This window comes from Chrysochloris asiatica, unplaced genomic scaffold (assembly GCF_000296735.1).
Source record: "Chrysochloris asiatica unplaced genomic scaffold, ChrAsi1.0 scaffold00441, whole genome shotgun sequence".
Classification (NCBI taxonomy): Eukaryota; Metazoa; Chordata; class Mammalia; order Afrosoricida; family Chrysochloridae; genus Chrysochloris; species Chrysochloris asiatica.
The window spans coordinates 833,615-846,722 of record NW_006408959.1 but is presented as its reverse complement, the minus strand read 5'-3'; the positions used below and the strand labels follow the sequence as shown (position 1 = coordinate 846,722).

At 36.3% G+C, this 13,108-nt stretch overlaps 1 protein-coding gene and 1 pseudogene across 1 annotated transcript; both read right to left on the bottom strand.

The window, feature by feature from the left end:
• Nucleotides 1-110: 110 nt before the first annotated feature.
• LOC102821272 lies at nucleotides 111-964 on the bottom strand (annotated as a pseudogene).
• Nucleotides 965-7,262: 6,298 nt separating this feature from the next.
• On the bottom strand, nucleotides 7,263-8,195 carry LOC102820890 (olfactory receptor 14A16-like). Its single transcript, XM_006877087.1, has one exon. The coding sequence runs from the start codon at nucleotides 8,193-8,195 to the stop codon at nucleotides 7,263-7,265; it is 933 nt and encodes a 310-aa protein (XP_006877149.1).
• Between the last annotated feature and the right edge of the window lie 4,913 nt (nucleotides 8,196-13,108).

Sequence of the window (13,108 nt, the reverse complement as noted above, 5' to 3'; positions counted from 1 at the left end):
AGAGAGAGAGAGAGAGAGAGAGAGAGAGAGTGAGTTTAGAAACAAGAAATCCTACAAGAAAGGAAGTAATGCAAACATTGCACAGACTGACATGGAATTCTATGCCCTCTTCACACCTTTTCAGGTTGCATGTCCATGGAGTCATTTAGGAATAAATCTATGGTTTGTGAGGCCTCCAAATCACTGACAGAATTTGCTGGTATTGGGGCAGCAGCAATTCCTCTTCACAGTTCTGAAACTGGTTGTTCCAGACCTGATTGTGGCAGGAATACTTATTCCAGGTTTGGGTGCACCAAGCCTAGCTGCTGTTCTAGGTCTGGCTGCTCCAGGTTTGGCTGTTCCAGGGCTGGGTGCTCTAAGCCTGGCTGTTCAGCTCTGGTTGCGTCACATTGGACAGTTTCCAGATGGAAGAAGTCCCTGGTGATAGGAAGAATAGAGGTCCAAGTATTCAGCAGGCACAGAGACCTTCTGAGCCACACCATTGCTACTATTTGGCCATTTGGTGTTTTTCTGACACCTCTTACATTTCATTCTTTGGTTTTGGAATCAGGTCTTAACTTGTTTGTAGCTAAGGTTCAGGACATCAGAAAGTCCTTGCAGCTGCTGAAGGCTGAGGTATTTCTGTTTCTGAAATCTGTCTTTGAGTATGCATAGCTGCATCTGAGAGAACACTTCTGACCTGTTTCTTGCCCTGGACTTTGTCTTCCTTCTTCATTGTGCTTTTCTCTATAAAGGTGGGCACTTTTACTTTGAGACTGGTGGCAGAATCAGGACTATTCTGAATAAGCAGATCTAAGGAAGCCAGAAGAGGAGAGACAGTCTCTGTGTAGAGTGCCTCCGCAGATGACATTTGCAGGGATGTATAATTTGCTTCAACCTCCAGAATTGTAGATAATGGTGAAGAGTCCCTAGAATCACAAACCTCATGCAGGCTTTGAGGATAAGTTAGAACCACAACACTCATGTTGTTGAGTACAAAAAGGAGAAATAAATAAATAAAAGTCCTATACTGTTTTCCAGTATAAAAGGTGGGAGGCAGTATTTTTAATCCAGTTTTTGCAACATGTGTTTAATTATAATACCCCTGGGGATGCTGAGGAAGAAAGCTTCCTTTTTCTGAGACAACTGTTAAAAGAACAAAGTAGGGAGACAGTCCAATCCTCATTTTCCTTAGTTTTGCTTTTTTTGTGTGCCAGTGCCAGCCTGTGTTTTTTTGGACAAGGTTCACAATAGGAATTATCTAAATCATTGGAGTAGAGGAATTCACCCTTCTATTATCTGTTTCCTAATTGTGGGTCACCAATTATGGACTGGAAGAAAGGGGGGACAAAAGGTGGAGAATCCCTGGACTGTGTCATGCTTCTCCAAGGCTGACTTAAGTGAGTCAGGTGGTGTGCAGAAACCAAAGTCCACCTTTGGTGGTCTTGTCTCCCTGTCTTCTCACATTGTTATTGTTATTAGGAATGATGGGTCACCAGTCTGGTGGTTCCTCACCCCGCCTCTGGCCTGTAGCTGGCAGGTGACTTTATTAGCACATCAGTTCCTAACTATTTCCAACCCTTTTGTCCTTTAGAGATCTTACATGCGATCTTCTGTATAAGTTGGTAACATAATTAGCTTTTGCTCTAATAGCCCAGATATTAGCTACAAAGAGGAAATGCCAGAAAAGAGTGATATTCCTCTTGAACTCTGAGATTTGGATCCAGAGAGCCATCTATATAGATTCAGTTAAAATTGAGCTAAAACTTGGGGATGGATATCCTAAAAGAATACAATATATATTGTCATTGCCAGGAATCCAGTATTTATCCCCTATAATTCAACAACTCCGTAACTTTGGGATGCTAATTGAGAGACCATTACCATAAAATAGAAAGTGGAGACCGACAGGAAGGTCATTTAAAAAATAAACCTATTTGAAAATAAACCTATCACTGTTATCAGTTACAGCTGCACATTTCTCTATTAAATATTAAAAAAATGATAGCCCAGGCAGGGAAAAATTAACAAATTGCTGGGTGTGCCATCTTGAAATTTTCCAAGGTCAGGGTTCTTCCTAACATTTATCTTTAACCTCCATTCCAAGTACTAACTTGTCCAGCATTAGCCTTCCCTTTGAGAAACCTAAGAGATACCCAGTTACAGTTATCAAGTTAGATTTTCCAGTACAAGTTCAATCAAAGTGTATGAATTGTGTTTTACTGTTCCATCTTGCTTAGTAGACTAATATTATAGTCAGTACCAAAAATATGACCTGAAATTGCACTGCCAAAGAACTTTGTCCCTGAACTAGCAGAGAAGCATGCAGGAGCTGCAGAAAGGCACGATTCAAAATAGGGAAAGCTCTGGGAAACCCATTGACTCCCTGGAGTATAGTTGCAACTGGTAGGTTCCCTAGGGTGGGGGTCAAAGTTTGTCAGAGAGACTATTTGAAATGAGTTAAGAAAAATCTGATTCCAGACCCAGAGAACAGCACCAGTTGGCCTGCTGAGGCTCAACTCTTCTGGTTAGACCCAGGGACATGGTGGTTATGTGGAGACAATACCACCAAAGAAGTACAGACTTTAAGATGCTTACACGTAACCAGCTTATATGGGCACTGCACTGTAGGATGGTTGAGATCTGAAAATTATGATTCTCAGATTTATATGAACTTATCTTATACCATGTCTGCTAATGCTACTCATTGAGACCTTGGATCCAGAGAGGAGTAAGATTGATTGTAGCAGGTATACTCTCAGTGGTCACTACTAGGACCAGCCTCATAAGACGGGTTGTATACAATGCACAAACCATTACAATCAATTCTAGATTATTGCAGAGTATAGCCCAAGATGCCAGTATTGCCATAAAAGTGATTCAATACTCTCCTAACTCACTGTCAAAGTAGGTGATGGACCACTGAATAACAATAAACTATCTATCTACTGGCTAGCCAGGGAGGATTATGAGCTTTGACAACTACCAACTGCTGGTTTTATATAAACTCAAGTGGAAAGGTAGAGGAAAGAATTCAAGGCCTGTTAAACATAGCTAATATTTTAAGAGGCAGTCAAAAATAAATAACTGAAAACATTTGGACAATTATGAAAAACTGACTTCCCTCATTTACTTAGTTTCTCCCTCTTATTAGACCAATAGTGGCTATAATATTCATTTAAACAATATTTGGTCCTTGTGTGGTTAATCTGTTGGTTAAATGTGTATCTTCCAAAATACAACAATTCCAAAAGAAAATGATGGTGGCGCAAGCCTTGGAACCTATACCCATGAAACCTTTGGATGTGGCAACTGCCAGATTTTTAGAGGAAGAGTACAAACGCCGAAGGAAGATATTAACTAGGCAGGCCTTCTTTCTGAATCAACAAGAAGTAGCCAGACAGAACAAACACCCTATTTCCCTTAAAGATCTCAGGATCCTACTCTCTGAGTAGGGAAATGTTAGGGAGTGGAAACCTAACAGCCAGCCTAACTGCACCGCAACACCTGACACTTGAATCAGCAAGTCCAGGAAACTGAGCCCAGCACACCTTCTTGGAAATAGAGCAGTGCTAGACCATCAAAAATGGTGCAAAAATATGTGCTACCTAGATCCTGCCACTAATCAGAATTAAACTTAAGGAAATCGAGCCAATACCCCTATGTAAGGGAGAAAGAACAGAAGGCCAATGCCTGCTCCTCCTCTTCTGAGAAGTGTACCATTCATAGCTTAATAAACCTGGCTTGCTATTTGCTGCTTTTGTCTGTGTATGTTGCTTGCACCAACCTCAAGTGGGTCTTTCTTGACCTGCAGAAGTCAAATTATGGAACCCTAAAAACTTTTTAGTCTTTATTTACTTTAGCTTTGTTTGGTTACTGTAGATTTTTGACTATGTTCACAATTTCTCCAGTGTTAACTCTAACGGGTTTTTGTTTTAATTTTGTTCTGTGTTTTTGTGCAGGGATGTTCTTTGATGTTGTCTACTATGTTGTCCCACTAACTCCATTTTCTATATTTATGTTGTCCCACTAACTCCATTTTCTATATTTTAAAATAACAATTTGAATTGTAATTATTCGTCAACAAAGCCTTCTTTACTTTTTGTAAATTACAAAAAACACCAGCAGATAATTAACCAAAATTACTTTATAGGATATAAAACAGTTTTATAATAGAATTAAAGGACTTGATTTAGAAATATAATCATTTCTATAAATTTCTGATAATGAGAAAATCATAGCATTGGTTTAGAAGTGAAAGACAGAACAAATGAAAAAAATAAAGTATTCATTGAGATAGGCAGAAACCATTGCATAATTTTGAGAGAGTAGTAATAAAATTTGATAGCATAATGTTATCCCATAAACATATTAAAATCCTTCCATTAACTTAGATGAATTATATATATATATATTGTTTTTGTTAAGTACTATTGAATTTGTTTTGACTTGATAGCAGACCTGTTTAGGGTTTTCAAGGAGCGTCTGGTAGGTTTGAGCCACTGACATTGCAGTTGGTAGTCCAGTGCTTATGCTACAGCACAGCACCAGGACTAATAAGTATAACTCTGCTCTATCACTTATTAGGTTAACATAACACATACAAAGACAGCTGCAAGATTAGCAGAAAATAACATATTTTTCAAAGAGATTCTACATCTGTACAGTGTCATAAAAATTCCCTTTTAAGTATGACTAAGTAAGTATAGTCGTTTGAATTGCAAGATCGGTGGTTAAAGCTCACCAGCTGCTCCTTGGTAACCCTATACAGGGTCACTATGAGTCTGAATTGACTCAAATGCACTTAACAACAACAAAACCAACTACATTCTTAGTCACTGAAAATAATATTTATCTAAAATAATGGACTATGGGAAATTTAGAAAACTGGAATTTTACCAGTAAGAACAAAGCATCTTTTTTCTGGATGAATGATATTAGTCATGCTAACATGGAAGGGCAACTTTGGTTCAAGTCAAGTTACAGATAAGAGATTTCTGGGGAAAGCATTGATTTGTAACTATTTTAAATTTATTGATTACAATGCAAAATGAACCAGGTCCACTTCACAGTTGAGACTTTATGTAACATCCTATAAACAGAGTCCCTATGCAGAAATCATCAATCTCTTTGATATACCATGCAAGTAAAATTTTGCTAAAGGTAATACAGAAATGGCTACAATCATATATTGACAGAGAACTGCCAGAGGTTCAAACCGGATTCAGAAGAGGCGTGGAACAAGAGATACCATTGTTGATGTCCGATGAATCTTAGCTGAAAGTAGACACTACCAGAAAGATGTTTACTTGTGCTTTACTGACTACACAAAGACTTTTGATTGTGTGGATCATGACAAGCTATGGACAACATTGTCAAGTATGAGTATTCTGGATCACTTAATTGTGCTCATGAGGAATTTGTACCTGGACCAAGAGGCAGTTGTTCGAACAGAACATGGGAACACTGAATGTTTTAAATTTAAGAAAGGTATGCAACAAGGTTGTATTTTTTCACTGTACTTACTCAACCTGTTTGCTAAGCAAATAATCTGAAAAGCTGGGTTCTGAAGAAAAATGTGGCATCAGAATTGGAGGAAGATGCATTACCAATCTGTGATATACAAATAATACAACCTTGCTTGCTGAAAGTGAAAATCAAAGAGCACAGCCTTCGGTATGGATTACATCTCAGTATAAAGAAAACAAAAATCCTCACCACTGGACCAATAAACAACATTCTTATCAATGGAGAAAAGATTGAAGTTGTCAAGGATTTCATTCTTCTTGGATCAACTATCAACACTCACGGAAGCAGCAGTCAAGAGATCAAACGATGTATTGCATTGGGCAAATCTGCTACACAAGACCTTTTTAAAGTGTTGAAGAGCAAAGACGTCAGCTTGAGGACTAAGGTGTGACTGACTCAAGCCATGGTATTTTCAATAACCTCATATGCATGTGAAAGCTGGACAGTGAATAAGGAAGATCGTAGAAGAATTGATGCTTTTGAGTTATGTTGTTGGAGGAGAATATTGAAAGTATCATGGGCTGCCAAAAGAACCAATAGGTCCGTTTTGGAAGAAGTGCAGCCAGAGTGCTCCTCAGAGGCCAAGATGGCCAAACTTCATCTCACATACTTTGGGTATATTGTCAGGAGGGACCAGTCACTGGAGAAGGATATCATGTTTGGTAGGGTGAAGGGTCAGAGGAAAAGAGGAAGACCCTCAATGAGATGGACTACCCAAGTGGCAGCACCAATGGACTCAAGTGTGGCAATAGTAGTGAGGTTGGCCCAGGATTGGGCAGTGTTTAATTCTGCTGTGCATAAGGTCACTGTGGGTTGGTACCGACTCAATGGAGCCTAACAAGAACAACCTTCCCTTGTTGTTGTTATTAACTTCCTTCAAGTAGGTTTCAGCTCATAGTGACACTGCATAGGTTTTCTGAGGTTTTTAAATCTTTGAGGGAGCAGAAAGCCTCATTTTATTCCTGCAGAATGTCTGGCAGTTTTGGAGATTGTGGTTCACAGCCCAGTGCTTATTGTATGGAGTCACTGACCTCTTCATTTAGAGTCCATCAAATTAGTTCAGTTAAGTTCTATTTAAATGCTATTCTTCTTCCAAATCCTATAATAACTTTATATTTTCCTTTGTTTGGCATATGCTCCATGGTTCCTCTATGTTTAGTGTCTCTTTTTGCAATGTGAGTACATGTGAGCTCATTATATAGCAGGTATATATTTAATCATTGATTGTCTGGGCAATGGCCATTGATCAAAACAGTTCCAACATAGATAGATCATTTTTCTGATACATTTATACAGCAATGGGTTTGTAGAAATTTAAGAGAAAAATCACAAATATGAGTAATGTAATAACTTCTCCTATTATATTTTCTGTTGCATATAATCTCTTGCTTTAGAAATTCCTATGGTACATGGAACCTTTGTGATGATGTGGGTTAATGCGTTGGACTTCAAGGTCAGTGTGAATTGCAAGGTCAGCAGTTCAAACTCACCGGATGCTTCTTGGAAACCCTATGCAGGGTCTCTATATGAATCCAAACTGACTGTACGGTACTTAACAATAACAACAACAACAACTTTACATGCATCTTTATTAAGATTAATGAAATATGGGAAAATTGTGAATTCTGTGTGTGAACAAAAGCATTAAATTTTCACTTAAGTAAAGCAGATGAAACTCTATTGCTATTAATTGAGCTGCACACTTATTTGTCTGGTTGAGTAAAATGTCTCTGTGGTTATTTTTGAAGTTGTTACTATAAAATGATAATTTTTTTCAAAAATTTCCAGAAGGCAACTTTCATATCTTTGTTCTTCAGGCTATAGATTATGGGATTTAGAGTGGGTGGCACTACAGTGTAGAATACAGACACCAGAAGATCCCAAACTGAAGGTGAGTCTGATGCAGGTTTTAGGTAGGCTATAGACCCTGTAGTTAGGAAAACAGTAACAACTATAAGGTGAGGAATGCAAGTTGAGAAGGCTTTTGACCTACTTTCCATCGATGAAATTCTTAGAACTGTGGAGAAGATGTGGACATAGGAAACTATGATAGATATAAAACACACAAATCCTAAGGAAGTTGTGACAATTATGGCTCCAATCTCAGCAAGATACTTTTCTGAGCAGGACAGTTTGAGTAATGAAGGGATCTCACAGAAGAACTGATGGACAAAATTTGACCTACAAAATGGTAATGAGAAGGTCACAGATGTATTCAAGAACCCAGATACAGCTCCGCTGAGCCATGAAGCAACCACCATTTTCTCACAGGCTCCTTTTCTCATGATGACCTGATAATATAGAGGGTGGCAAATAGCCACATATCGGTCATAAGACATTACTGTGAGCAAGGCCAGCTCAGTACAAGCAAACAAAACAACAAAAAAGACCTGTGCCATACATCCCAGGAAAGATATGGAACTATTTTGGCTCAAAGAATGAATGACAGACTTGGGAAGTGTAACAGAGATGAAACAGAGATCTATCAATGACAGAGTTTTCAGAAAGAAGTACATGGGACTGTTGAGGTGTTGGTCCAACGTGGTGAGACTAATGATGAGGAGGTTGCCAAAGAGAGCTATCAAGTAGATAAGTAAGAACAGTATGGCATGGAGGACTTGATGATCCCTTAAATCTGAAAATCCCATGAGGATGAATTCATTCACCAAACTGGTTATATTAACCATGATATTCCTTTCCTTGAGGCTTGACAAAAGGAAACACATTGTGAGATTTTTTTTTTTTTTTTTTTTTTTTTACAAATGAGTATTTTATGGCTACATTGTTTGAAGTTACATGTTGAATTTCATAAAGGAAACTTGTTGAATGGACACAAATTAACTACTAGCACTCTTAGTTTTCTGATTTTTATTACGAATATTTCTAAACTGCCAAGATTTTAAATGACATGATGGGGTGGTGGTTAATCTTGACCTTGTCCATTTAAGATCTAAACATTTTCGAAGAACCTATGTGTTAAAACATCTAAATCACAAAATGTAGAAAAATATTTGAATGACAATTTTATCGATTCAATTTTATGATGTGTAGGAACCCTGGTAATGTAGTGGGTTCCATGTTGGGCTGCAAACCACAAAGTCAGCAGTTTAAATCCACCAGCAGCTCTGTATGGAAAGATAAGGCTGCATGCTCCTATAAAGATTTGTAGCCTCAGAAACTCTGTACAGGATCACTATGAGTCAGAACTGACTCAACAGCATACCACCAACACCACCATCGTTAATGATGGTACATGTCTAGAACAAGTCAGAAATTTTGTTGTTGTTAGGTGCTGTCCACTCATCCTCTATATGCAGAAGAGAACTAAACAATACCTAGTCTTGTGCTATCTTCATAATTGTTATGTTTCAGCCAATTGTATCTATCACTGTGTAAATTCATGTCATTTGGGGGGGGGGGTCTTCCTCTTTTTCAATGACACTTAGCTTTACTAAGTGTGATATTCTTCTTTAAGGACTGGTCCTTCTTTAGGAAACTAACAACATGTCCACAATATAAGAAATGACATGTTTTTCTGTATTCACTTCTGCATAGATTATGATAAGCTATGGAGAATATTGAGGAAAGTCAGTATTCTAGAACACTTAATTGTGCTCACGAGGAACCTGTACATAGATGATAAAGCAGCCCTTTTGAACAAAGGGACTCTATACGGTTTAAAATAAGAAAATGTGTGTGCCATGGTTGTATTCTTTGACCATATGTATTCAATCTGACTAAATATTCTGAAGAACTAGATTTTATGTAGAAGAATGTGGCACCAGGATTGGAGGAAGACTTATTAATGACCGCTTAACAACAACAACAAAAATATGCAGATGATACAACCTTGCTTGCCAAAATCAAAGAAGACTTAAAATACTCATTCATGAAAATCAAAGGCCATAGCCTTCAGTAGGGGTTATAACTCAGTGTAAAGAAAACAAAATCCTTATCACTGAACCAGTAATAATATCATTGCTTGGATCATTTATCAACACGCACGGAAGCAGCAGTCAAGAAATCTAACGGCATGTTGCATTTGGCAAATCTGCTGCAGAACACATTTTCAAAGTGCTCAAGAGAATAATGTCAGTTTGAGGAATAAGGTGTGCCTGCCCCAAGTCATGGTATATTCAATAACTTCATATGATTGTTAAAGTTGGACAATGAATAATGAAAACCATAGAAGAATTCATGCATTTCAGGTGTGGTATTGGAAACAAATATTAAATGTATCATGGGTGTCTAGGAGAACAAATAAATCTATATTGGAAGATGTACAGCCATGATGCTCCTTAGAAGCCAGAATGAAGAGGCTTTTTCACTCATACTTTTGAAATACCATCAGGAGGGACCTGTTCCTAGAAAAGAACATCATGCTAGGTAAAGAGGAGGGTCAAATAAAAAGAGGAAGACTCTCAACAAGATTGACTGGCACAGTTGTAGCAGCTATGGGCTCAAACTTAACATTATAAGTTAAAGGAAAGAATCCTGGTGTGGTGCTATAGGATAAGTGCTGGGTTGATAACTACAAGATCACTGGTTCAAATGTACCAGCTGCTTCTTGGAAACTCTATGTAATGTAATTATGAGTCTGAACTAACTGGACATCACTTAACAACAACAACAAAAAAGGTGAAGTAGTGGATGTGTGGCTGATTTTTTCTTTTTATATTGCTTTATATTTCTGTACTTTTTTACCATTTCAGCAACAGCAAAAAATCACTCTACTGTTTTGAATATAAAAAGTAAGTAATATACTATACAATACAATCTTTGAAAACCTTATCCTGTATAAGGTGAATAAGAACCAATCAGAGAAAGAAAACTCTTAATATTTTACATTAAATGAAGTGGTAGAAAATTGGTAAGACCTTTCAAAGTCAGAAAACCGAGCAGATTTGGAAAATTGAGGCAGTTCCATCATATTCTGTCTCTCAGGTTACACTATATATGTTTCATGAGCACTAATAAATAAAATATGTACACAAAAATGTGTGTAATTAAAGACATTGTGTATGATATTTGTATATAATTTGGATTGTACTTCTATATGTGACTCTTATACTGCTATTTTCTTCATTTTTCCTATGTTTAAATTTTGGAAAATATTAACACATGCTCATTATTAGAAGGCACATATGTGGAGGCAGCTAGAAAAATGAAAATAAGGAAATGTAAAATCCTGCTCTGGGATGTATTGACTCTGCTTCTATTCCTGTATAAGTGGAACAGTTTCTTCACTTACACTCTCTCTAAAATTAATTTTTCTCCTCAATGTCTTAATACAAGACTTATGTTTCTATGTGTGAACCTACCTTATAAGTTTATTATGTAGTTCAATTGATGCTTACAAATTGAAAGTATATTTTTAAATTATCATCTCATATACAAATATAAAGAAATGTTGACAAGCTTGATAGACTGGTCATAATTCTAGAAGATGCATACATTTAGCAAATTTTGAAAAGTCAATCATATCCTTAGTAATTAGTTATATTACAGACGGCATTGTATGGTAAAAATGTGATTTAAAGACTCTTTTGTCCCATAAAGTATTTTATTCTTCTAAGAACATGTCATGTACCCGTAGTTTGCATATGTGTTAATCCATGTATGTGCACTGGTATGCATGTTGGTTATATGTGTGAGTATGTAACCAAAGTAGCCAAAATCTTAAAAAATATTTTGTTTATGATGTTCCATGAAACTTTGTGATAATTTAGTACAACATATTCAATCTTGGGTAAGAAAGATAAAATCCATTGATATTAGTGACTTGTATCCATGATTACAGAAAGGAAGGGTAAAATAGATACAGTGCTATATGCATACAAATCATGTATTTTTTTAATGTTATGAGATTTTGCTGTTATTAAATTAAGAGTCTGGGATAGCTTTTAAAAGATTGTTAGTAACTGATGGGAATAAAATGTAAGCTTTTTTACTGAAGAAAGTAAATACCGAACTAGACCTTCAATAATAAAACACCAACAGAAATGCTTATGAAGAACAATTACAAGATTATGTAGATTAGGAGTTTCATGAGATTAGAAAACAGTGAATATCTAATTTACACCTTGAAATGTAATTAGCCAAGCAAAACTAAAGTCCATTTCAATTCTGAATAAATTTAGAAGAAATAATTCAGTGATAGTTCAAACTGGTGACCTACTCAGGTGTGCACTATAGTGTTTGAGCGTGCCAAGAGCAAATAGGATTTAAAGATACATTATCTTTCAAATTCAATAAGACCTAGTGATTTCTATTAAAAAAATGGGGTGTTCCTCCCAACACTTTAAATCACCTCCCCTTTTCATCTGTCTCATTCTACTCTCTTCAAGAAGCCAAATGAAGAACTCTATGTAAAGAATACAGTAGCCTGAGAGTCACTGTATTGCTAGAAGAAAAGGAAAGCTACACCCCACCCATTCCCAAATACTCAGCATTTGGGGAGGAACAAATTTTCGCTCTACAATGGCTTATGGGGAAACACATTTAGAAATAACAAAAACAAAACAAAAACCTTACATTTTGTCCATATTACTAACTAAAGAAGGACTTTGTTATACTTTCTAATCTTTATGATAAACATAAAGAAAATAATGCATATGCTAGAGAATAATGTGCACAAAAGTATTTTAAAACGTTCAACACAAAATATAAAAAGTGAAACAAACTATGAAATATGTGTAAGAAGCATTCCACTTCAGAAAAGATCATGAGTACAAAAGCATTCACTTACCTCTTGGGTATACTTTTTTTGGTCTTAGCTAAAAATCTTTAATTATTGCTTGACCTGAAACTTCAGCCTTTCTAAATATGACTAAGAAGTTTTATTTTTGGTTTGAGTTCCCATAAACTTTTTAAAAAATCTCCTTCTATTGAGAAGTATGATGAGCAACAAAAGGGGTATGCAGAGTGTGGTGAGACCTGTTCATAGACTCTAATTCCTTCCTACAAGCAGACCAAATACCTCATTGACTATGACCTGAGCATCTCAGCCTTAATATAGAATTTCCAGAAATTCAATACCAACAAACAAGGCTTGCAGCATTTTACTGAGGAATGGCACCCAAATGCATTTCTGAAGTAAAAGAAGAAAAAATCTTAAAAGATATTAAACACATAGGTTATTCTTACCCAACCCAGGAGATTTGTACCTAATTTACTCTCTAGACACAAGCATTACTTGAACCAAATTTGTGGAGGCAAAACTATGACTTATAAATTAGATTTGTCTCTTGTTGCAAGAGAGCTCTCTAGGGATCACTTTTATTCTTGCATTATTACATAGAAACATAAAGGTTATGAAAATAATGGAGGAGTAAAATGTAGAATCTTTTCTTGCTTCCTTTAAATCAGTTTTATTTAATTATAATATAAATTTTAAAATTGTGTATCCTTAAAATAGTCTATATGAATAATTCAAAACAATTCTAATTCTTTTTTGAAGTTTTTATTGTGAATTGAGTGATAGTTTACATGGGAGGACATTGGCTTTATACCATCATTTCATTGTAATGATTACAATCTCCTCTGTGCATCATCATTCAACAGTATTTGCTTCTACTCCTTCTTTATGTGTGTGTGTGTG

Bases quoted from the DNA above. Each gene is read 5' to 3' on its own strand.
- LOC102820890 (XM_006877087.1), bottom strand. From the start codon at position 8,195: ATGGTTAATATAACCAGTTTGGTGAATGAATTCATCCTCATGGGATTT.